The sequence below is a fragment of the Lytechinus variegatus genome, chromosome 8, assembly GCF_018143015.1.
Source record: "Lytechinus variegatus isolate NC3 chromosome 8, Lvar_3.0, whole genome shotgun sequence".
NCBI lineage: Eukaryota > Metazoa > Echinodermata > Echinoidea > Temnopleuroida > Toxopneustidae > Lytechinus > Lytechinus variegatus.
This window is the reverse complement of record NC_054747.1, coordinates 8,572,017-8,598,766: the sequence shown is the minus strand read 5'-3', so window position 1 is coordinate 8,598,766 and position 26,750 is coordinate 8,572,017. Positions and strand designations below refer to the sequence as shown.

The following is a 26,750-nucleotide window of genomic DNA, read 5'->3' as shown; positions in this document are numbered from 1 at the left end:
TCGTGAATATCACGAGGATAAAAGAAGCTACTTTTTGAGGACCTGCCAACTGACCCCCTCTATCCAATACTCCGTTTAACAACATAGTTCACAAAACTCATGAGTTCCATTAAATCATTCTCTAAATAGTTCTTCAGCGAGACGGATTTGACCAGCCTTTTCTAGAGCAGTCCGTAAGGTTTTCCGGTCTTTATCATTTGTTTGCTTCTTACTCCAATCTCGGAGCATGGAAAGAGTTCCCATGTACGACACACCCGGTCCTTTGTTGTTTTCCTCAACGTAACGGTTGATATCCTCTGGTCCAAAGCCAAGAGCCTTTCCCAGATCATCTATGTCTTGACGTGAGGTAACCTTTTTTGCAACCGTTTTAAGGATGTCATCAAAGTCCTTCTTTCGAGCAGGATTCATCCTAGATTATTTATTTGAAATAAATACAGAATAAAATTCTTAAAAGACTGCTAATTTCTTCTATTACTGCCTTTCAACTCCCAAATTATTTCTAGTCATATCATTATATCATATATATATATCATATATGCTCCATTTTACTTCTTAAAAGTCAATTCAATCCAAGAAAAATGTTGATTTGAGTCAGTAAAGAACCATAAAGCATGTGATGATGATTGAACATGTGAGGGTGTGATGATGATTGAGCATGTGTGGGTGTAATGATGATTGAGCATGTGAGGGTGTGATGATGATTAAGCATGTGTGGGTGTGATGATGATTGAGCATGTGTGGGTGTGATGGTGATTGAGCATGTGTGGGTGTGATGATGATTGAGCATGTGAGGGTGTGATGATGATTGAGCATGTGAGGGTGTGATGATGATTGAGCGTGTGAGGGTGTGATGATGATTAAGCATGTGAGGGTGTGATTGTGATTGAGCATGTGAGGGTGCGGTGATGATTGAGTGAATGTTTGTGTGATGATGACTGAGCATGTGTGGGTATCATGATGATTGAGCATGTGTGGGTGTGATGATGATTGAGCATGTGGGGTGTGATGATGATTGAGCATGTGAGGGTGTGATGATGATTGAGCATGTGAGGGTGTGATGATGATTGAGCATGTGTGGGTGTGATGATGATTGAGCATGTGTGGGTGTGATGATGATTGAGAGTGTGAGGGTGTGATGATGATTGAGAGTGTGTGGATGTGATGATGATGATGATTGAGCATGTGTGAGGGTGTGATGATGATTGAGCATGTGAGGGTGTGATGATGATTGAGCATGTGAGGGTGTGATGATGATTGAGCATGTGTGGGTGTGATGATGATTGAGAGTGTGAGGGTGTGATGATGATTGAGAGTGTGTGGATGTGATGATGATGATGATTGAGCATGTGTGAGGGTGTGATGATGATTGAGCATGTGAGGGTGTGATGATGATTGAGCATGTGTGGGTGTGATGATGATTGAGCATGTGAGGGTGTGATGATGATTGAGCATGTGTGGGTGTGATGATGATTGAGCATATAATGGGGGTGTGATGATGATTGAGAGTGTGTGGGTGTGATGATGATTGAGCATGTGAGGGTGTGATGATGATTGAGCATGTGTGGGTGTGATGATGATTGAGCATGTGAGGGTGTGATGATGATTGAGCATGTGTGGGTGTGATGATGATTGAGCATATAATGGGGGTGTGATGATGATTGAGAGTGTGTGGGTGTGATGATGATTGAGCATGTGAGGGTGTGATGATGATTGAGCATGTGAGGGTGTGATGATGATTGAGCATGTGTGGGTGTGATGATGATTGAGCGTGTGAGGGTGTGATGATGATTGAGCATGTGAGGGTGTGATGATGATTGAGCATGTGAGGGTGTGATGATGATTGAGCATGTGAGGGTGTGATGATGATTGAGAGTGTGTGGGTGTGATGATGATTGAGCATGTGAGGGTGTGATGATGATTAAGCATGTGAGGGTGTGATGATGATTGAGCATGTGTGGGTGTGATGATGATTGAGCGTGTGAGGGTGTGATGATGATTGAGCATGTGAGGGTGTGATGATGATTGAGCATGTGAGGGTGTGATGATGACCAAGCGTGTGTGGGATGTGATGATGGAGCGTGTGATAAGATGTAGTAGGCTGGATAGACAACTTCCGGTAGAGGGATTAACATAGTTAATAATTAATGAATTATTAATTATTCATTAATTATTAATTAATTATTGATTTATTAATTATTAATTAGCCTAGTTTTTGTTGAAATCAGTGAGGTAAAAAGCGAAGAGCCATTGTAGGGTTGAAAGTAATTAATTTCTAAGTTTATGTTAGACAAAGCGGTCAAGTTGGACATGGAGATTTTTTTATGTGTGGAGAGTAGGGATTGATGATGAGAAAATAGAATTAGGGAAGTGTGTTGGTCAAGTTCACTCTTTTGAGTGGAGATTTTGGATCCAGGTAGATATTTGTCAAGCAGCTCATCTGTGTGTGGCGGGTTATGGATGCAGATTTTGGATGCAGGTAGATGTTTGCCAAGCAGCTCATCTTTGTTAGGTTTTGGATAAAGCTATTAAAAGCTAAGTAGTTTTCAAGACATCTGCAAGAAACCATGTTGTAATTTGATAATTATGAATTAACGGTGACCTCGTGAAGCACTTGATTAAGGTGACCATAGGGATGCATCAATGATTAGTGGCCCTCGAATGTCATATTGGTTACACAGTGAACATAATTTCAGGGGGGTCGCTTACAATTTAACATTCCTGTTTCCATGGTTTCATGCAGGATAGCTGTCAACCAATCGGTACGTCTCATTCCGTCATTTTGCCACTATTTTGGCGTTGCATCAGCATCGTCATTATCGTGGAGTTGTGGGGGGGGGGTAATAAGAGAGTTTAGCTGAAATCCACTTCATTCCCTCATATTATTCCAGCAGTGTGGCGTTGCGGCGTCTAACGGCGTCAATGGGGTTGTGGTATAGGAGGATCACAATTTACATGCCAATGAGTTAAAGTTTGGTGATTGAAGATGTGATGTTACATGTTGGTCCCAATTATAAATCATTATTTCTTATAGTTACATGTCTGTAAAAAAATTATCACACACACACTCTAACAGAAACACTCTCTATTTCAGATAGTGGGGATTAACACTTCTTCCAAATGTTTGTCGCACGACCCTGCATGCCCCTCCGTTTATTTTCAAAATCTTCATCATAGCGAAAAAAATTATTATTCAGATCGAGTGTCAATTCAAAGAGCAGGAATGTATCAATGTTGTCGATAGACTCGGGGCACTTTATCATTTGGAATACTTTTATATTCAATTTTGTATTTCCCGAGATCGAAGTTCAAAATATCTCATTTTTATGGGAAATATATTTACAGAGGGCAATAAATCGGATGAAATCGTCAAAGTTTATGTTTGCAAGGATTTGATGGAATAAAACCACAAATTACGTTCTCTCTTATGTTTAATGAAAGCTATTTATATCATCATAAATAGTATTACTTATATTATTATCAAACATAAGAGAGAAGTGATTGTGGGAATGTGATGATGAATGAATGTGTGCAGGGTGTGATGGTGTTTGTTGGTGTGTTGAAATTTACATTTTTTCTGGAATTTGCTTGAGTGTCAAAAGACTCGACATCGAGTCCACTACGCTCGCTGTACGAGTGAACCAAGAGAGAAACGAGTCAGACCGAGCTTAGTATGAGTTGCAGTGACCTTTACACAACTTAAAGCGAGCTATGAATGAGTTATCAAGATTTTGCTACTAGTGGTAAGAGTTTCATACGACCAAGGGTCGGGAAATGCACATTTTTGGAATTTTTGAAATGACATCATAACTTAGACCTTTAGACCTAGTTCAGGAAACTTGACCATAGGGTTATTCAATCATTCCTTAACATCCCTCATGCGTTTCAGGTCACAAGACCAAGGTCAGAGGTCATTTAGGGTCAATGAACTTAGACCATGTTGGGGAAATCAACAATAAAATCTTAACCTACGGTTAAGTTTTTGAAATGTCATCAGAACTTAGAAAATATTTGAATCTAGTTCATGAAACTTGGACATGAGGTTATTAAAGTATTATTGAACATCCTGCTTGAGTTTCAAGTCACATAAAGTCAAAGGTCATTTAGGATCAATAGACTTTTGCCGATTGGGGGTATTTGATTTAGGTGAGACTGCCAGAGGCGCTCCACGTGGACCTGGTCTAGTATGGTGTCTGGTTCTTTTACCTTGCTCTGCTCGTCATTGACCTCCTCTTCCGTTTCAATTGTCTCTTCCTGCACTTCTTTTACTTCTACCCTTGTTTGAATGACATCTGCTTTCGGAGTTTCCCTACCTGAATGGTCACAACTCTTGGATCGAGGCATATTTCTCTCCTTATTTGTTGGTAGTTGTAATAATGCAATGACAACAGCATTTTTAAAAGTACGTGTATGTGCGTGGGTCAGTTAAAATGTGCTCTCACTTTAAAATAGACTCCTCAAAAAAGGTTTTGAAATCTGAATTTGATCGATAATACCTCGTCGGTTTTCGTAAATATCAATGGGTAATTAATATCAATGAATAGATCATGTAATTTTATCTAAAATGATATCCTACATGATATGATTATGGTTCACATGGAGGTGCAGTGCCTTGAAATGTGGGGCAAGGTCAAAATTCAAAAGCGGCGAAATGACACAATATTGAAAGCCACTGTTCTTTTTTCCGTGGTGATGAGTGAGTTTCTCAGCGGTTTCTTTTGACTTTAATAATGCAATGACAACAGTATTTCTAAAAGTACGTGTACGTGCGTGGGTCAGTTAAAATGTGCTCTCACTTTAAAATAGACTCCTCAAAAAAGATTTTGAAATCTGAATTCGATCGATAATACCACGTCGGTTTTCGTAAATATCAATGTGTAATTAATATCAATAAATGGATCATTTAGTTCTCTTTAAAATGATACTTTACATGATATGATTATGGCTCACGTGGGGGTGCAGTGCCTTGAAATGTGGGGCAAGTTATCACGAGTTTATCTCGAGCTTCTTCCGAGTTATTGTGAGTTCTGCGAGTAGGTGAGTTCAGCACGAGTTACAGCGAGTGAGCAAAATTTTTCAACATGTTCAAAAATTTTGAAACTGCTCACGACTTCAAGGAGAGTTGTCCCGAGCTTGAACGAGCTCCGCCGAGCCATTCCGAGTTGTTGCGAGTTATCCCGAGTTTCATGGTGAGCTTTATGCGAGTTATCGCGAGTGCCTAATTTTGGCAACTCGCTATAACTCGCCAAAGTGGAAAGTGTGAAAGTGATTTGAGGGAATGTAATGATGATTACCGGATGATTACGCGTGTGTGGGATGTGATTGATTAGCGTGTTGATGATAGCTCGCGTGTGATGAGATGAATGAACGTGTGTGGGTGTGATAATGATTAAGTGTGTGTGGGTGTGATGATAATGGCGTTTGTGCAGTTTAATGTAATAATGGTGTGACGGTGTAGTAATGATCGAGTGTGTGGAATGCGATGACGATCGTTTGCGAGATGTGTTATTATTGACGGGGTGTGCTGGTGACTGAGTGTGAGCCGGGTAGGATGTTGCCTTTAAACAAGGCCATGTGTCTGTTGTGATATTTATATCACATACCTACCGACTGGAAAAATAATATTCGCAAAACGACGAGTTAGTACGAGGATCTCGAGTTCAGTCACTAACGTCGCTCGCTCTCGCGCTCACGGGTATCGCCAATTCTCGTCGTCTGCCGCTGGTCTCGTCTCAGACATGTCAATGATGTCAGAGCCACCGCTTAAAGACGAATGGACCAACTTCCAAGGTTAGGTATGATGCTAAATGAGCGTGTGTTATTGTGATTCTACTGAGCTATTTTTTTATATTAGGTACAAATTATTATAAAAGATGAAATAAAAAGTAATAACATCATGGAAAAAGTGTTGGATATGATGGTATAAATATAGCAGAATAAAATGACCACAACTTACTCTGGGGATTTTTCTTTTTGTTGGCATGGTGTTTGACCAGTAGCACCTTCTAGTTGTTCTAAAAAAATAAAGAGAGAAGCAGCCAGGGGAAAAAAACATTAATTAAAGATCAAGTCCAATCCAAAAAACATTGATTTGAATAAACAGAGAAACATCTAACTAGCCTAGCATAACGCCGAAAATTTCATCAAGATCGGATGGAAATTAAGAAAGTTATGATATTTAAAAGTGTCGGTTACTTTTCACAAAACAGTGATACGCGCGATTTAGTAACATGCAAATGGGACAGTGGATGATATCCTTCACTCACTTTTTTTTGCTTGAATTATACAATATTTTTATTTTTTACAGATTTGACAATAAGGACCAACTTGACTAAACCATATTTCATTAAAAAATGCAAATTTCACCTGTTGAGGGAGGAGTTAATCATTGTTGCACTTGACAATTAGGAGGAAATGAGAACACGTCATAGTCATAAAATAAAATACAAAATAATTAAAGATCAAGTCCAATCTAAAAAACATTGATTTGAATAAACAGAGAAACATCTAACTAGCCTAGCATAACGCCGAAAATTTCATCAAGATCGGATGGAAATTAAGAAAGTTATGATATTTAAAAGTGTCGGTTACTTTATCACAAAACAGTGATATGCACGATTTAGTAACATGCAAATGGGACAGTCGATGATATCCTTCACTCACTTTTTTTTTTGCTTGAATTATACAATATTTTTATTTTTTACAGATTTGACAATAAGGACCAACTTGACTAAACCATATTTCATTAAAAAATGCAAATTTCACCTGCTGAGGGAGGAGTTAATCATTGTTGCACTTGACAATTAGGAGGAAATGAGAACACGTCATAGTCATAAAATAAAATACAAAATAAATAGTGAGAGGAAGACGTTATGATTCTCATTTGCATACCGACCAGGATGTGAGATAACTGTTTTGTGAAATGTAATATTGAATTCTATTTACCTTTCTCATTATTGTAAGACACGATATTTCACATTAACTTTTAACCGAATTATTGGCATCTTTACTTGGAAGAGTGAAATATCCCCCCGGGGGGGGGGACTCAGTATATAATGCATAGTGGGTATGTGCCGCGGAGGGGACCCCCGTTTTTACACTCAAATTTCCGTTCCAAGGCATAGCATTTTGGTCTTATTTAGAAAAAGAACAAAGGAAGCCGCTCCAAAGCATTGCATTTTCTTCTTATCGAGAAAAAAAGAAGAAAGAAATCCGCTCCAAAGCTTCGCATATTTTCCATTACGCCGTTCGAGCCGTATTGATCTGCTACAATTAGCCGCAATTTTGGTGAAAAGAGGCCGCAGAGCGCTGTCCGACCATCGCATCTGCGTTAGCGCACGCGCCGCCCGTCCCGCCGGGCTAGCTGAATGCACGTTTGCCCGTTCCATAGGGATGAATACGCACTCACACACAGGCGACTCGTTCCAAGGACCCCCGTTTTCACAAACATTTGTAGTTCCGAAGCCCGTTCCGAGGACCCTCCTTTTTACAATAAGCCCGCTCCAAGGCCCCCGTTTTCTGTCTCGCCCGCGGCACATCCCCACTACTTTTTTGGTCGAGTGCCCCCCCCCCACCCGGGTAAAATCATGGAAATGCACCTATTCAGTTGTGAAGTATGAAGCCAAATACTATGAGAAATTACCAGAGTATTAAGGATTGTTTTTCACTGCTATACTGTCATTGCAGGCCATTCTTTTTAAAGTTTAGAACATGGATGAAAATTTAAAAAAGTATAAGCATATAAGCTTTCGAAGCAATCAAAACCTAGGTCACTGGGTTGAGATCAAGTGATTTAATTATCTTGGAGCAATTAAGGATTCGATGGGCTTGGAAATTTAGAATGCTCACTCATATTTGTAGCGATTACCTGTATCTAGTTGCGAGGCCTTTTCTACTTTTTGAGGAATGGGAAAGTCTAATGGGAATAAACACTTGACCTCCAGTTTCTTGGTTTGTCCTGCTCTAAGTGATACTGCAACATTGTCTGGCTGATTACTGAAATCCAGCTCAAAAGGTTCACAAATCCTGGTTCCACTTGTCAGTCTATCGAATGATACAACCTGGAGAGTGTAGTATTGGCATTGCTGGTATTATTACGATTGAGTTTATGTCTAGAAATTTAACAATACACAATGTGGTTCAGCTATCTGCTTCTATTGCAGAGACCGTAATCAGCGTTTTCAAACGTCGTTTCAGAACGCCGATGGCAAACGTATTATTGGAGTGTTGTTTATGCTTTCTATTTCAGAGGCGAAATCGCGACCTGTAGCTGGCTTCGAATCGTAAGTTTCGTTGAGCAGGAAACCGAGGTCAAATTGGGTGCGCCCTTTTTGATTTTTTTTCTCGAGTGTAGTGATGGTCGACTATTATTTCAAGACATTTTTTTCTTTATCACTTTAATCAATATTCAAAATCAAACAAAGGAACATAGGTTAATACATAACCCAGGAAGCTCCCGCCCGCGAAGGGGGCGGGAGCCCAGGAGCTCACCGTGTATTTACCCATGCCCACGGGAATAGGGTAGATTATGGTCAAAATATCTAGCAAAATGAATTGTGAAAACATAAATTATGCACTTATCACGATTATATGGATGAAGGTCTATCGTGTGGCAGTATCCTGACATCGAGGCACAGACTGGAACCTCAAAAATACGAAATGTTCTGTCGCGATACCTCTCCTAATTCTTTCAAAATTCATAACAAAATGGCCGATCGAGACTGGGGTAGGAGAGAATTTTTCATTTCTTGAGGTTCCATCTACCCTATTCCCGTGGGTATGGGTGAATACACGGTGAGCTCCTGGGCTCCCTGGGTTAGTTAATACATAATAAAAGAAAATTAGCCCAGGTCACAAACTAATGAATTACATACAGGGCAAGATATGTTAATTACAGAGAAAACGAATCGCAACATTTCAAAAAGCAAGATCAAGATCAAGTTTTGAGCAGAAAATAATATTTATATATATATATATATATATATATATATATGTGTGTGTGTGTGTGTGTGTGTAAAGCTTATATACACTATATATTTAATATATATATATATATATATATATGTAAAGCAATGGATGAAGAGAAAAATGTCTCTGCCGGGAATCGAACCCGGTCCCCAAGCTTTGAACGCCGGTGCCTTAACCGCTAGACCACAGAGACGGTTTAGTGGCTCTAGGCGACCCTGATCCAATTGACCGTCATATAGACAGATATTCGACACCATACCAATTATAATTTCTTTTGTCGGGTGAAGTTGGGTTTTGAACAATGACAAGCCGCCATGCCTCAGCTGGATCAAAGCTATTGCTTTGATACAAAGCTAGTGCTTTGATACAGTACACGTATGGGAGAAAGTATACAAATGTGTGTGAAGCTATACATGTACAACAGCTTTGGCAACTCTTTTATTTTTAATATTGTCTAAAGCAGTGGATGAAGAGAACAATAGTAGGCGTAGCTTAAATCAAGGTTCCCCAGAGCTATCTACCCTTTGGAAAAATTGGTGATGCCGAAAAAATGTCTCTGCCGGGCATCGAACCCGGGCCCCCAGCTTTGAACGCCGGTGCCTTAACCACTAGACCACAGAGACGGGTTAGTGGCTATAGGCGACCCTGATCCAATTGACCGTCAGGTAGACAGATTTTCGACACCATACCAATTATAATTTCCTTTGTCGGGTGAAGTTGGGTTTTGAACAATGACAAGCCGCCATGCCTCAGCTGGATCAAAGCTATTGCTTTGATACAATACACGTATGGGAGAAAGTATACAAATGTGTGTGAAGCTATACATGTACAACATATATACATATATATACATATATATATATATATATATATATATATATATATATACAGTGCGTCCCCCCCAAAAATATACACTTTTGAAATGGCTGCCAAATAAAAAATGTAGCATTTGGGGGGAAAAGCCAATAAAGTCAACTTTCAAATGACACCAAAAAGTTGGAAAACTATTCATGCTTGAGCGAGCACTGCCCATTGAAACAAAGGGTATGAAAACTAGGGTGGGCTGGAATTAGCCTTCCAATTTATGTCAGTTTTTGAGAACGAAATCCTTTCCGACTTGCAAAGATAAGGGCGTTGTGATAAATTAATGATCAACCGTGACCAGTTTTGGTTGCTTAAGCAATTCTTTTAAATTATTAAATTGAACTTTAATGCATGAGTGAACATAAATTACACTTTGGGGGCAGCATTTCAACTTTATCATTTGGATCTCTTTTTGGGCAGCATTTCACCTTTATCATGTGGATCTCAGCAATGTGTTCATGGGAGTCGGGAGAATAGGGGGTGAGATAGGACTTAAGTGGGAGAAGGAGGTTGATGGAATAAGGGTCAACACTCGCTCGCTCCCTCTTTCCCGCCCTCCCCTCCTGTTGAGAGACTGATGACGATTGTTATGTATGCGTGTAGTCCAGAGCACAATGTTGATTTGATAATTAATTCTAAATTGGGGCATCAACTTTTTCCTATCAATCATTTAATCAACAATTTATCAGTAAATCAACTCATTCAATGGGCAATGTGATCAATCAAACATTCATTTTTTCAATAAATTACCTCATTAATCATCATAATCATTAAATTTCTTGGTAACCATTCAATAAAAAAAATCACCATCAGCCACCGGTCACTTGGTAGTTAAGTTTTTAATAGGCTACAATCCAGGAAGTGAGACAGAGAAGGGGGGGCTGTGAAATGGAGGAGGAGGTTGAGAGGGGAGGGTGCATATGACTTTTAATTTGTAAAAGGACAAAAAGAGGAAAGGCCTTTTAACCAAGTCTTAGCATATCTCACCCTCTTGCTTGTAACAGGTACCATCACATTACTCTGAATCTCACAAACACACTACTGAGGTCTACAAGATGAAAATGCTACACTGAAATTACAATTTCTGTTCACTCATGCATTAAAATTCAATTTAGTAACTCATGAAAATTGCCTGAAGAAACCATTACTTATCTCACTCATAAATAGCATAACACCCTTAGCTTTCTAAGTTCCAAAGGTCTAACCTCTCAAAAAAAATGTGAAGCTAATTCCTGTCCAGCCTAGCCAAGCTTAGTCTCTCAGGAGGAGAGAAGTGGGGGGGGGGGGGGTAGAGATGGAGGAGGGGTTGCTAAATGTTCTGTTGACCTTTTTCCAATCAACGTACTTTACCTACCTAAGTCATATTACCCCCCTCTTCTCCTGACTGTCATGAATGCATTGTTGAGATCCACATAATAAAGACAAGATGCTGCACTAAAAATTGCAATTCATGATCACCCATCGTTAAATTTCAATTTAATAACGAGTTAAATTTTTACAAACAACAAACTGATCACATCTGATCTTTAATTTCCAAAAAAAACAACTTTGCAAGTACCAAAAAAAAAACCTGAAAAAAATTGGAAGGCTAATTCCGGCCCAACCTATTTTTCATACCCTTTGTTTCAGTGGGCAGTGCTCGCTCAAGCCTGAATAGTTTTCCAACTTTTTGAGGTCATTTGAAAGTTGACTTTATTGGCTTTCCATATCTATAAGTTTTTTCCTCCAAAGTGCTACAGTTTTTAATTGGCAGCCATTTCAAAAGTGTATATTTTTTGGGGGGGACGCACTGTATATATACACACACACACAACAAAAAAAAGTAAGTCCCCCTTGAACAAACATCAATAATTTCCGAACCAATGCGAGTTTTTGATATATTTTTACATGAGCGTGTAGGTAATTTTATAAACTACCCTCTGAGTAAATGTTATGGACGTATTTTACGTCATGCTTTAGTGAGCACCGTCGGAAGGCAAAAATATCACTTTTAAAAAGTCACAAGCCAAATATCATGACTTTGGTTCCATTTTATAGGAACTGATTCCACATTCTCATCATGTAAAATAGTCAGAAGGCTTGTAAAAGGTACTTTCTAAAGGATGATACAACTTTTAGGCTAAATTTCACGGTTGAATAAACACAAGTCCTAATTTCCTATAATTGGATTTTTTACACATTTATATCAATAAAAATTATCATATATGATGACAATTATTTTTGGGAAGAGCATCTTCAACAATATTCATTGTTTCACGGTTCAATGAACATTTATTGAAAACAAAAAATACGATTTTCAAATATCAAAGGCAAGTATTGTATCATTTTGGTAACTGAAACTGATCTTTTATCATTTTTTTCGTTATGTTCATGAGCAATTAACATGCTTCAATGATTCAAATGCGTTTAATTAAACATTCACGCTTGAATGAACATGTGGAATGTTATTAGCTCTTCTCTACGTTATTGCAAAAATGCAATTTGTAACTATGGATATCTGTCACAAACCTAATTGCATGGTTCATTTGATTTGATTTTTATGAAAAAATCCCGATGTTTAATGCATCAGAGAGCACACAATATTCGAAAATTATACTAATGGGAGGAAAGTTCAAGGCCTTGGCCCCACTCTGTGCCGTATCAAATTGTTATTTTGGTGTGCGCGCCTTTTGGATAGTGTTACTCTGAAGTCATGTGCGAAGTTTCATGAAATAACTTTTGGCAGAAGTAACAAAAACCGTCCATGAAACAAACCCTTATTTCATATTTGTTAAAATTTTGACTTCCTCTCTCATAGACTTGTGTACATTATGGGTGCATATGTTTAAGAATACGTAACCCCTTATTAAATATGGTGGATTTTTTTTCAAGACTGTATTTAGCAATGTCATTTGGCAGTAAATTTTATCAACCTATGGGCAGAATTCTGTGCAAAAATGAAACCGATCTGTTTATTCATGGATGAGTGAGCACGCATCAAAGTGGGAAAATGGGTGTTTTCAATGTCATAGACTCATTTTAAAGGGTAATATGTTGTACATTGAGGGCAAATTTGGTTTCAAATGTGACTTTAATTGCTGTTGTTTTTATCATCCATCATTTCCATCACCACACACTTTCCGAACTTTAAAAATTTTCATGGTTGAGCGAAAACTTAGGAATGAATACTCTTTATACAGCATAAATGTATTCTTTTCCTAACAAAATCTCATGATCAGTTTAATTTATGGACAAAATAATCAGGGATGGATGCAGAATTCAAAAACGGGGGAGGGGCCTATAATCGGGGTAGCCACCAACATTTTCAAATTTTAATAAGACCTAACAAGTTTAGAGGATACTATCAAAAACCCCTATACTACACAATACAGGAGCCGCGGAACGGTTTTCAAAGTGTGGGGGAGGGGCTGAGCCAAAAGTGGGGGGGGGGGCTGACCATGCAAAAAATCACAATCGTATGGTCAATTTTACATTTTTGTACATGCTTTTGGAAAAAAGTGGGGGGCCCCCAGCCCCCCCCCCCCCTGCTTCTGTAGCCCCTGCAATATTGTGCTCACTCAACCATGAACATACGATATCAAAATTGTGTGTGGAGTGGCTAAATGATGGATAGTAAAACAGCATTAACACAATATAAAATTCACCTAAAAACAACTTTTGCCCAACTTTGTACTTGCTCAATCTGAAAAACGACTTTTGTGACTTTCAAAATTGTCATTTTTTAATTCAATCTTTAATATTCATGCATGACTCAACTGATCAATCTCACTTTTTCCCGGGAGTTGCCTAATGAGTGTAGGAAACTACCTACGAAATATCATTTCTCAAAATAATTCCATTAAAAAGTTACAGCAATTTGATTTTTGATAGGGGGGACTTACTTTTTTGTGTGTATATATAATGAGTCTTGTACAATGGTACATAATAGAAAACCTTTAGATTCATTGGAATTTGTAGTTTGGGTATAATTACAAAGTTTAATGTAAAATGGCAAGATATTGCATCATAGATAAAAAGTGAGAGAGACAGAGATAAGAAACGAGTATATAAAGCAAACCAAAAAAAAAGAAGAAAAACGGTCCCGTCGGAAAAAGAAAAAAAAATGAGAGGAACAATCCAGAGCAAGCCTCATCAGAATCAGATAAGCAAGCCATAGAAGCCCAAAGAGTTCCGCTGCACTCCCCATGGGGACTCCCAGACCGGCCAACGCGCTCCAGAACCACAGACCCCGCCGACAACTCCCACCCGCTCCGCACACAAACCCTCGAATCCTCCCCACTATCCCTCAAATTGGGGGAAAAAACATCAGAAAATCTGTGAACAAAAACAAATGGAGAGCCGCCCACAAAGTCAGCTATTCCGGAGCACGTTCGCCAATCCAAGGACCCCCACAGGGAGCACAACGAGACCCTCCAAACCTCCACAGCTCGCTCATCCCACAACCGACTCCTACAAAACAAGCCCCAGACCACCCTTCCAACTCCACTCCTTCCGACAGGACCCCATCCCTCCCTGTATTTTGGCTTCCTTTAAGTGAGCGGCAGCCGACACTCCCACCATGGCTACTGCCACTGGGGCTCTTTAGACCGGGGGCTCAGGGAGTTTATTCAGCTGCCGGGTCATATCCTGTAGCCTACGGAAGGCCCAGAGGATCCCATTTTGTAGGCCATCATGGATTTTTCATGAAAATCAATTATTTTCATATTTTTGCACAAACAATGGAAAAAATATTAAATAAATACGCATTTCTTAATGATTTAGATAGTAGAAATCGATTGCAATCGTTTTCTGGACAGTCCGGTTAATATTTTTTAAATACAAGAATTTATGCCAAAATTTCCATGTTTTTAGGCAAAAATTTGCATGTGCATTAATATCTTTTTGTTTTGTCATTAGTATCAACAATATCAGCATTCTACACGAAAGAGGATAATACGAGAACGGATGATATGCTTCATGACAGTATTAATGTCCTAACTTGCTTAGATATAGGGAAAATACCTCCAAATGTATTCCCCGATATTGCGATAAAATGACACCAAAAAGCAACCTCCGTTACTAGTCACACTAGTGATACCGACTAAAATGCGCTCGCTGGCTTGCCTTTCAAAAGAGTACAATAGACTCAATGTTTTGCCTCGCCTTTGCTGGTGTGACTAGCACGCATAAATGCATGTAATGAGCGTTGCGATAGAAAAGTGTATATAACATATATGGGTATGAGGGCAAAAGGCGTTTTTTACATATTAAAGCAACTTTTAAGTTAAAAATATGACATGATCCAGAAAAAAATCACTACTCAAGCTTTACTAGAAATGGTCCACCCCAATGAAAATTATTAAACTTTTTCTCGATTCAACACTCTGTCACTCTCTGTCTAATATTTCCATAACTGAACTTACAGCAATTTCTCCAATCTTCTTATTCTTGACATAACATCCCATTTCAAGATCAACTGCTGCATTCTGGATAAGGACATTTTGTTCGATATGAGCAGGAGTAAATCCCAATTGCTCTTCATCCTCTCTCACTACCTGTTACCAAAGAAAACAAAAAAACAGGATAATACCCGATTAAAAAACAGTATTAGATAAAATATATGTATCACTGATATGACGTGAATAAAGATACCTGATTTCACTTGATCAGGTTTTGTGCATACAAACCCATGGCAATGATTTGTAACACATTAAAAGTAATCTGAAAAAGTAGGAATGAAAAGGTTCATTTTTACGTGTTCTGTATTTTAAAAAGTCAAAGAAACATACGGTTAGGATATCAATTACTTCAATTAAGGCATAAATTATCCCAATAACAAGGTAATCCAAATATGATAATAAAGCTTATATTTCAATAACCTATGAACATGTAGCTGACAAAGGCGAAATGTTTAATAATCACCCCAGGAAAATTTGTGCAAAAACTGACACCACAAACTGTCACCCCTTCACGAATTTCCGGCTAATTTAGGCGACAATTTGAGGAGGAGGGGACCCCACAAATTGTCGCCCCATTTCACTTGACACTTAACTTGCTTGTCTTTATAAACACACACAAAAAAAACATACAAAGTAGGTCAAGCAGAGTTCGTAGGAAACTGAGTATGTTTCTCTGTGTGTGTGTATGTGTGTTAACAACACTACGTGAAACTGATGGTGGTATATCGCGTTTGAGACGGATTTTGGACTACTTTTCAACGGTTTGAGACAATTTTGAAACTTGTCGCAGAGACGTCTTCTAGGGCCCCACTACCATTCATATATCCCAGAAATCAGTTTTGTTCTCTATATTAGCATCCCCCAAAGGTAAATTGCCAGTTGGTCTAAACCCTATTTGACTAACGGCCGTTTAGCCCCATCCTATACAAAGTCATGGTCAAATTCCTTTTCGTCTACAACCAGTTTACCTTTTGGTCTATTTGTCATTTTGCCTATTTACCATTCCGTCTAATTTCCATTTGGTCTGTTTGTTATTTGTATTAATTTCCATATGAAAAATATAATATATACATGCTCAATTTAATATAACGTACAGATCACATGGAGGATGGCCCATTTCAGCGGTGTTAATAAAATACCACTGTTCTTCCATGGGGTCCTTTACATTTGGTCTAATATGTAATTAGTCTAACACCACTTGGTCAATTCCTATCAGTGACAGATTGGAAATATTTATTTGGGATTTAGACGAAAAGGCGATTAGACCATTTGGCTATTCGACGATTCGGCAATTATACCGAGTGGTCATGAGACCAAGGAAGAATTCGACCAAGTCCTATACAGTAGACTATTAAAGTGGAAGTTAGACCAAACTGTTGCTAGAGCAAATGGGTTTAGCTCATATGGTATTAGACGATCACAGAGTTTGACCTAGTGCTACTGCTAGACCAAGTGGATATACATGTAACCCCCCACCCCCCCAAAAAAATAATAATAATGATAAATAAAATAAAATAAATAAATAAATAAAAGTAAAAAAAATAATGATTTAATTAATAGAATAAATAGATAAATAATAATGATATACGCACATATATACATACGCACACCCGCACACACATACAACAACAAAACACTCACCGCTAACAGAACGCACACAGCTTTACCACAAACAGCGACATACACCCGCACATACATTACACACCAGACTGGTGGTCGAAAACAACTTGTGCAATGGGCGACAATATGTGGTTCTAGGTAACTTTTGCCGACACAAATTGACACAATACGATTAAAAAAATTGAGACCGGCACGTGCAGCAAACATTGTCGCGAGGCGACAATGTATGCACGGGTGACATTTTGTGATGTCAGGTTTTGCAAAATTGTCGCTGGGTGACAATATGTGGTAGAGTGACAATTTGTGATGCAACGAACGTACATTACTCACGCCACGCGTATTTTTTTTTCAAGTACTTTTCGAACTTACTTATCTGACGAATATTATTTCATATTAATTTTCACACTTTTCAGTAGACGAGACAAAGCATTGGGGGGCACTGCATTGTCTGTGAGCAATGCTGTGCCCCCCCCCCAATGCTTGTCTCCTCCGGGTCACGGTCCGCCACTGCTTTTGTTATTAAACCGCCCAGAAAGAACTGACGCTTACACAGAAACCTATTTTTGCCAGATCTACCAAGAAAACGACCCATGAAAATAACTTATTCCCATGATTAATTTTATTAAATAAATCAAACTTAAAACGGTTTGCGCAAAGACAGGTACGGGATTGTTCCCTAGGTGAGTAGTGGTGTACACAATCTTTACACGGAGCCAATAAAGAAAGAGAAAGTTAAATGTCTCCGCCAAAGAGAGAAGCCTACCCTAAAAATTATCCCTGCTCCAACCACCCCCCCCCCGTCCCCCTAGAACCATCCTGTCGTTATGGCATTTTATATCAGGAAATTAATCAAGAGTTTGGATTTGCCTTTCTTTTGCAATCTTTATGAAATAAAATGCATAAACGGACATAAATACACGGAGGTCTTCACCAGACCTAAACTGGTTTCTTATAAAGAATTGAAGACAGTCTAAGAAGAAGGTGAAAATGATGAACCTTTTTGTTCCCTTTCACATCGTCATAAAGGTGTGCATGTAAGATGATGGGTTTCTTAGCTAGGGGCAGGTTCTTCTGTTTAAATGGCCAACAGCACATCTTCTTTCCGCGGAAGAAAAAGCTCTTGATCCCGATCTTAATCTTCGCCCATGAAAAATGATCCATCTTGAGTTCGAGCACGTCCTTCATAATGTTACAACTGGGTATTCCAAACCTTGAGAGTACTTTCCGTTCTTTAAAAACTGCATCTGCATTGGAAAATAATGAAATGTTTAAGAAATATTATGTAGAGCTTCATTCCAAAATGTGCTAAATCCACTTCCAAAATTGATTTTCTGAAATATAATTCTTAGACCTTCGAATCAAATGCAACATATCACATTTGAAAAAAAGGAAAGGTTGGTAAAAAATGATTGCAAATATGAGTTTTGTTCCAAAAGGAGCTTAGTCCACTGTAAGGTCATTTAAAATTTGTTATTTTTCCTATTTTACATTAAGTTATGAATTCAAAATTGTAGGTACATGTTGTGGATACAAGTTCACACCATCAAAGCAGATTTTGATGAAGATAACAGATTTTTATAATTTTCATGAATATCATTTAATTTAGCTTCTTTTCAAATTACATATTTAAAAGTCACCGTCCTTAGAAAAGAGAAAAAAATATCAGTTTTGTTTTAATTTTGTAATTTTCAGTGAATAAACATCACAAAATACGTGAAATGTACTCTGCTTACCCATATATATACATTTCGTGTTCAGTTGTCAATATCAAACATGTTTAATTTGGCAATTTACTAAGGTTTTATTCCAAAAGGAGCTAAATCCATGAAAAATAAAATTACAATTTTTTTTTCAAAATTGATAATGACTGGTAGATTTTTGAAATCATGATTTAATTAATCTAAGATTGTAGTACTATATAAAAAAAACAGCAGTGGCTAAGGGCAAGTGGTTAATAAAAAAAACCTTGATTTAGAGATTTACTTGGTTTTGGTAAAAGCAGAAAAAAAGTCATTGTTGATTGAAAAATGGTGTGGGTTTGATGAAAATCCGTCAAAGGCATAAAACCTTTCCTTTTTGTGACGTCACAGACGAACAGCTCCTCAATATATGTCGTGTCATACAGATTCCCCAAAGCGCCGTTTTCTAACCAAAAAAAATATTTTGTTTTTTATTTTTTTTGCGGTGGCTACTTCATCAGAAACATCATTTCATACCTCCCTCTCAATGAAAAATATATTTATTCATCAGCTTTCTCTTTAAATATGTGTAGGCCTATTCATTCTCATTGAATTCATGAGCTATGTGATTTATATTACTAGTACATGACAAATGGGGAAACTGCTTGCATATGACGTCATAAAGTTAACGTTCTAAACATTAATAATTCTCTTATTCTTTGATGGATTTTTACTAAACGTTTATCAAAATTAATCTCTATTTTCGATTGTATTAAGACTACCTTGTTAGGGTGAACTTTCTGTTTAAGTTAAAGGGATGCTCCGGGCTGAAAATGATATGATTTTAACAGATAAAGAAAAAGCATTCAAACAACCCACTGAAAATTTGATCAAAATATTTGCATTATTCCGGAGAAACAGTTGTAGACATGTCTTCATGAATATTTAACGAGCAAATTGATAATGTCTTATCCCCACTTTTTCTTTTTTGTATTATCATATGAAATTAGGTTTATTCAAATTTGTTCTACCAAGAAATGAACAATTTGGATTGACAATTGATTTAGTGCATTAGATATTCATTGCTGCAACTTACTTCATTATAGAGGAGATACATTATTCACACATGTATGAAAAAATGAAACAATTATAATTTCATGTAATAATATGATAAGAAAATGGAAAGTGGGGATGTGACATCAAATTCATGATTCATGATATTTTCACCAAATAATGCTAAACTTTAAAACTCAATAATTTTGCTATTTGTGATCTGTGAATTATACTCTATTTATTTAGGTATAAATATTTCCAGCCCTTCAAGAAATTAAATTTACGCGTCACTCAATATGGTCACAGTCGATACTGATATTTTTTGTCTTTCTCGAATGAAGTACTGTAACTGTTTATTTAATAATAATATAGGGTATTCATATTGCGCACATATCCACCTTATTAGGTGCTCAAGGAGCTAGGCGTTCATAGCGCACACAGCTTTTTAAGGAATTACTTCCTACGGTACCCATTTACCTCACCTGGGTTGAGTGCAGCACATTGTGTATCAGTTTCTTGCCGAAGGAAATTACGCCATGGCTGGGATTCGAACCCACGACCCTGTGTTTCAAAGTACGAAGACTAATCCACTGGGCCACAACGCTCCACAGTGTATATGAAAGCTAGAAAGTGCCACCCAGATATTCGGACAATCATCACATCATGTCTACACCATCCCATGACATGATCTTGGATCTCGTCATGTCAACATCCAGCGGGAGAGATGATCGTATGACTTGATCTCGTATTTATTCGTGTCTACATCCTGCAGAAGATATGGTCACATGCCATGATCTCGTATCCATTCGTGTCTACATCCTGCAGAAGATATGGTCACATGCCATGACCTTGCAACTCGTCATGTCTACATACTGGGGGAGAAGAGATGATCAGATGAGAAAATCTTCGATCCATTAACTTGGCATGTTATTATCTCCTCAATAAAATTGAAAACGATAACTAAGGTGATGGCATCTGATCGTCTCTTTTAAAAGATGTGGACATGTCAATTGCACAAGGGGGTATCTCAAGATCCGATATCTTGTCGTCTGATCGGGGTCCACCCGCCAGTCATAAGGACAACTGGTCATAATACCCGCTAGCTATAAGGACCGCTAGTCATAATAGTCATAAGGGTCGCTATTCATAAGGGGCTTTGTTCATAGAGGTCGCTAGGCATAATCAACGATGGGGGTCGCCATTCATAATCAAGGAAGAGGGTCGCCAGTCATAAGGAGGAAAAGGGTTCGTTGATCATAAGGGTCACCAGTCATAATAGTGGATGAGGGTCGCCAGTCATAATATTAGTAGGGGTTCGCCAGTCATAATGGTAGATGAGGGTCGCTAGTCATAATAGTGGATGAGGGTCGCCAGTCATAATATTAGTAGGGGTTCGCAAGTCATAATGGTAGATGGGGGTCGCTAGTCATAATAGTGGATGAGGGTCACCAGTCATAATATTAGTAGGGGTTCGCCAGTCATGATGATGATGATGATGATCCACAGCATTTATATTGCGCCATTTATCTGTTAAAAACATTCAAAGGCGCAGGCTCATCCAATAGGTTAATCACTACACATCTGCCGAAATAAGTGAGTTTTGAGAGACTGTTTAAAGAGTTCTATGCTGTCCAATTCACGAAGTGAAGAAGGGAGGGAGTTCCAAAGGCGTGCAGCAATAGAAGAAAATACACGGTCTCCAAATCCCCTTAGGTGTGTGATGGGTACATGAAGAGTGATGCCAGTACTAGATGAGCGCAAGCCAGGACGTACACGGCGCTGTTCTATAAGGGAAGACACGTATCCTGGAGCTACACAATGCACAGCCTTGAAAGTAAGAAGGAGGATTTTGAATTCAACTCTGTGAGAATAGCGGTGATGTGGTCTTATTTCTTTGTACCAGTTAGCAGGAGAGCAGCAGCATTTTGTAGGCCTTGGAGTAGTGGATGAGTGTCGCTATTCACAATAGCAGAAAGGGTTCGCCAGTCACAATAGTGGATGAGGGTCGCTAGTCATAATAGTAGAAAGGGTTCGCCAGTCATAATAATGGATGAGGGTCGCCAGTCATAATACCAGAAAAGGTTCGCCAGTCATAATGGTAGATGAAGGTCGCTAGTCATAATACATGTAGTAGGAGGGGTTCGCCAGTCATAATAGTGGATGAGGGTCGCTAATCATAATAGTAGAAAGGGTTCGCCAGTCATAATAATGGACGAGGGTCGCCAGTCATAATAGAAGAAGGGGTTCGCCAGTCATAATGGTAGAAGGGGTTCGCCAGTCATCTAAATGGGGGTCGCCAGTCATAATAGAAGAAGAGGTTCGCATGATCGGATGAGAACATCTTCGATCCATTAACTTGGCAAATTTTCTATCTCCTCAAAAAATTGACGGCATCTGATCGTCTGTTTTAAAAGACATGTCAATTGCACCAAGGGCTATCTCAAGATCCGATATCTGGTCACCTGATCATCCGTTTTCAATGATGTACACATGACAAGACATAAGATCATAGCATGTTACCATCTCCCATAAAGGATGTCGACATGACGAGTGCTAAGATCATGTTTTGTCCCTTTTAGAGGATGCAGATCAGACAAGAACTCGTCATGTGAAAAGTTTTCCGAAGGATGTAGGTAATTATCTGAACATCTTGGTGACAGGTTTAAACCCTCCATAATAAAGCACATATAAAACAACAAGGTATGCCGTGCACGTTAAAGTTCTTACGAGGTGAGTATTCCCCCTCTCCTGAGTACAAGACTGCCTTTAAACCGGAGTACCGTGTTGCAACAGCGCAATGAGGTATTGTGTAAGTCACCGGCATCCTAAGGACTAAGTCATCAGGAGCTAAGCACTGGACACCAAAGCAGACTGACATCTCGTCTTTGGTGTCACCAAGATTAGGAGTATCGGTCAGAACATGAAGAGAGATTTCATGTGGCTCTTTGCTGTCGATTGCACCAGGAGGTATCTCAAGTTCAATCCCAAAGGACTCTAGTTGCAGTTTGCCACCATCAGCTCCAACTCTTTTGCAGCACTCGGTTGTCTCGAGATCTCCTTCATCAGGTACTGAAAATTATCAAAAATATTCATATTGCACTTCTTTCTTGCAAAACTTTTACTTTCAAAATTATAATATTTGACACTAAACACTGGGGGACATTCTGAAATATCCAATGTAAATGATAAGAGGAATATACAGTGCGTATCAAAAAAAAGTTTACACTTTGAAAAAGCTCTGGGAATTCAAAAATATACAACACGTGGGTAATTTTTTCACACATAATCTTAGGTTTGGGTCTCATTTATCCAATAAAAGTAAAATTTTTGACATGTTACACTTGAGTGAGCACTGTCCATATTTGTAAAGCTCGCAGAATTCTGTTTGGGCAGAAATGCTCGTTTCCGATCACACTGTGTCAAGGGGAAAGGGCGAAATCAAATTTACCCTGCGAAACATTTCTCATATATTTCCCTTGCACTTTATACATTCAAGCATTTCACAACGTTTACCCTTTTCTGACAGCTGTATCTGAGGACATAACTAAATCTGAACAAAAGTTTATATCAGACATCTAAGTTTCTATCATTTAAAGTGGGTTTGCATTTCATTTTAATTTAATACTTGTTTCTCCACACCTTTTCCAAGCTTGACAATGATTGACAAAATGAAAATCAAGCCCAAGCAATTCCATGTGAATCATAGCTCAGGGTAAAGCAAATATCGCCACGATGGCTTTGGTGCGTGGGGGGAGTGGGATGGGGCACAATGCACTCTTCGAAGTTTTTTGGGCAAGGAAAGAAGTTAAAAAGGTAAAAAATATCTTCAAACCAATTCTACTAGCTAAATCCAATGTGTTCTTCATGATTGAGGTCTACTTTTATTCCCATAACTAGTTCAAAGTTCTGCGAAATTTTTTTGTCACTAACTTTTCAAAAGCAAGCGGAAATATTTCTCGACAGTTATATCGTGTGTTGCTTAAATGGATCTGTACCAATGGTAAAAGGTAGAAAAATCTTCAGGATATTACAAATGTATAATTTTACAGGATTTTTTCTAAGTGTAAACTATTTTTGATACACACTGTAGTACATGTATTTGAACAAGATTTTTTCCAACTTTGGCATTTTTTAAACATCTATTTCCCCATTGGTGCAGTGTACTTTTTTAAAATCAAATTATTAAAAAAAACGCTAAAGTGGAGTAACATGCTAACATTACAAGGAAATAATCCACAGTTATCTATTATCTTCCGTCCTTATCTTTCGTGCTGTTAACATTACAAAATTATGTTCGTCCAGACAGAAATCCTAAAAAGCATACAAACTACAAAGCATGTTTCAATATCAAACAAATCCTTGTTGTGTACCACAAGAAAACTATTTCTTGATTACTCTACTCCTACAGAACCTGATTCATTGGGCAGGCTTCCTGGGTTGACGTCAAATTCCTCTTCTTTTTCTTGCCATGAGGTTTCTTCTTCTCCACCTTCAGAGTTCTGTGAGCCTGTATCTTCATGAAATTCAACCTTTTCCTCATCAAGCTCATCTGTACATAAACAACGGTTAGTGTAAATGAACACCAATTTCCTTACAAGTAGTTCCATATATTACATAGGTTATGTAGATTAGAATCAGTCAAAGGTCAATACGCCACCACGTGACCATAGCTGCGAGGATTGCATTTGTTATATTCTAGGTTTTGACGTCACCTAAGGGAATATACTGCGTTGTATTTTCAATTGCGGCGTTATATTCTCTAAGGTGACGTCGCTCGTTGCAAACAAGTTGCGTAACAAGGTAGTTTATTTGATGTACGCGCTAATGTTAACGCGTCGATTGCATGAAGAACGCGCTTGATGATTTTTTTTTAAGTTTATTATGACGTAGATGGATCAGAGCTGTAGCAATAATTTTGGGTTTGAACCAGATGATGAATGCAATTTCTGATGGCGAATCCACATATACTATATAATATAACAGATATTGCCTGGTCTATCGTTTAATAAATAACATTTCAACTCCCATCCGAAGCTATATTTTCCCCTCGGGATAATATTTTCCCTCAGCGCTGCGCGCTTCGGGCACAATATAGTCCCTTGGGAAAAATATAACTCCGTCGGGGAGAGGAAATGTTATATTCAAACTCTAGGTAGGCAATATCTGTATAATATTGATAATGAATTTCGTTTATTTCCGATGTTCGTTAAGTACAAGTGATATACTATAAATTATTATATCTACATGTCTTTCAACAGTGAATCATCTATTCTTACAAGGGAAGATATCAGCGAAACATCGGAATCATGGTACTTGGGGAAATATCAGAAAGTGAACGGGATATAGTTTAGCCCATCTCATTTAGTATGTATAATTTTCCTGAGGATTTTTTTTTTTAATTCCGTGTCTGCGGAAGTAAATGCCTAATAACCCAATTGTGCCTATTGTAAGATTTTACTTTTTTCTATACATAATATGAAGCCTTGTATTAATGATTTCCATAAAGGTAAATTTGAATAAATCACTATTTATCTGGTAATCATGATGAAGAACAATCAATATCAACCCACCTATGGCAGATGTCTTGAGTGATTGAGAGGAGGCTTTGTCCAACTTGGAAGGTGTCCCTGCACCCTCCTGGGATTCTACAGATGATTCCTGACTCGTCTGATTTTCAGTCACTTTGACATTAGGATACAACTCCGAAAGCTTGTTCCTGTCAGATTCGGAAAGTGGGTTTTCTGAACCAACGAACCTGATTTCCCGCAGTGTATCAAGATCATTCGGGCTTTGCGGGGACTTACTTTCAGACTGACCGAAATCAATCTTGCAACTGACAAGCGCAAGTACATTAACCTCTTTAAGGTCACTAGTTGTAAGATCAATTAAGTCAATTATGGGTACAGCCGCCGATGCACCTTTAATTTGCAACGAACAATCTGATGATGTTCGGGACCATTCAACACTCTTCATTACTACATCTCCTAGCTGTACACTTTCTACTTTGACAAATTTCAAACTAGGACTCATCACACAACATTCTCGTAGTAAGTTTGTAATCATCTGAAGTGCATAGTGTTCTTCGTGCCCACGTAATTCAAGATGGATATCAGTCAGGTTAGGTAATTTACATTTTATAATGGCTCTGCTTGACTTATCCCATTTGGGAGCTTCATCGTTTGTGACGGTGAGGGATTCAATGTTTTTACAGGAAGAAGAAAGCAACAGAAAGAGGTTGTCAAGAGTATCGAGATTACGTACGATACGTAATTCCAATCTTCTCAATGAAGACAGCGAGATGCCAGAGTGGTGTTTGGAAGTGAATTCAAACTTGTCAAATGATAATGCTCCTTCACGAACCAGCACAAGACTCTTTGCATTTGGAAAAAACCTACTGACGGTCTGTAATGAGTCATGGAGTTGTGAAATCCTTGAGTGAAGGCAGACGGAGAGGACAGATCTCATTGGAATGAAAGGTTGTGATCCATGCGTATGAATAACCTGATCGTGGTCAAAGTCAACGTTAATATGTTCCACTTTTTGACACAATGGAGCCAGTGCAGAGATCATTTCTATTAGATGTAGTGGTAATACATCTTTAAATACTATCCAAGCTCCATCGTCATCGATATTCCAAGATATAGGCCGATGATATTCTTTTCCATGTGTAATAATAACAGAGACCTCGGCTGAAAAAGGAATTCATAAAATAGGATTTATCAGGAGTATCTCATTTGAGCTAGGACGAAATTATTTAAGTGATGAATTAAGATATATGCTAATGCGTTAGTTTTTGGTATTGATATCATCACACAGACGGGTAAGCAGGGTACTATAACATAGACTGAAACATGTTTCAATGTAATATAAAAGCTCTGCTCAACAACTAACTTTCACTTCCTTCCAGTAGCAGAATGTTTCATTAAGGAGTTCGGAAGTTGTTTATTTTTTTGTTCTTGTGTGCTAAGTCAGCTGCAAAGGGTTACATAATTCAACAAACGATCCAAATTTCATCTATTCTGAAAGTGTCTCTTAATATGTTGTTTGTACTATATTTTCGATATATACACAACAAAAAAAGTAAGTCCCCCCTAAATCAAATTGCTGTAACTTTTGAACCGAATTAGTTTGA

General features: G+C 38.3%; 1 protein-coding gene across 1 annotated transcript; it reads right to left on the bottom strand.

Moving 5' to 3' along the window:
- LOC121420624 lies at positions 1-25,591 on the bottom strand. The gene is made up of 8 exons (XM_041615286.1): positions 25,189-25,591; positions 24,030-24,167; positions 22,346-22,687; positions 17,883-18,130; positions 15,231-15,362; positions 7,865-8,057; positions 5,954-6,011; positions 1-409 (listed from the first exon to the last, which is right to left on the bottom strand). Exons 1-8 carry the CDS (start codon positions 25,589-25,591, stop codon positions 115-117), a joined length of 1,809 nt encoding a protein of 602 aa, XP_041471220.1. The 3' UTR covers positions 1-114.
- Between the last annotated feature and the right edge of the window lie 1,159 nt (positions 25,592-26,750).

Bases quoted from the DNA above. Each gene is read 5' to 3' on its own strand.
- LOC121420624 (XM_041615286.1), bottom strand. From the start codon at position 25,591: ATGAAGAGTGTTGAATGGTCCCGAACATCATCAGATTGTTCGTTGCAA. The intron at 6,012-7,864 runs GTAATCGCTACA...TTATTTTTTTAG, and splicing joins GGCCTCGCAACTAGATACAG to AACAACTAGAAGGTGCTACT. The intron at 410-5,953 runs GTAAGTTGTGGT...TAAATAATCTAG, and splicing joins CAAAAAGAAAAATCCCCAGA to GATGAATCCTGCTCGAAAGA.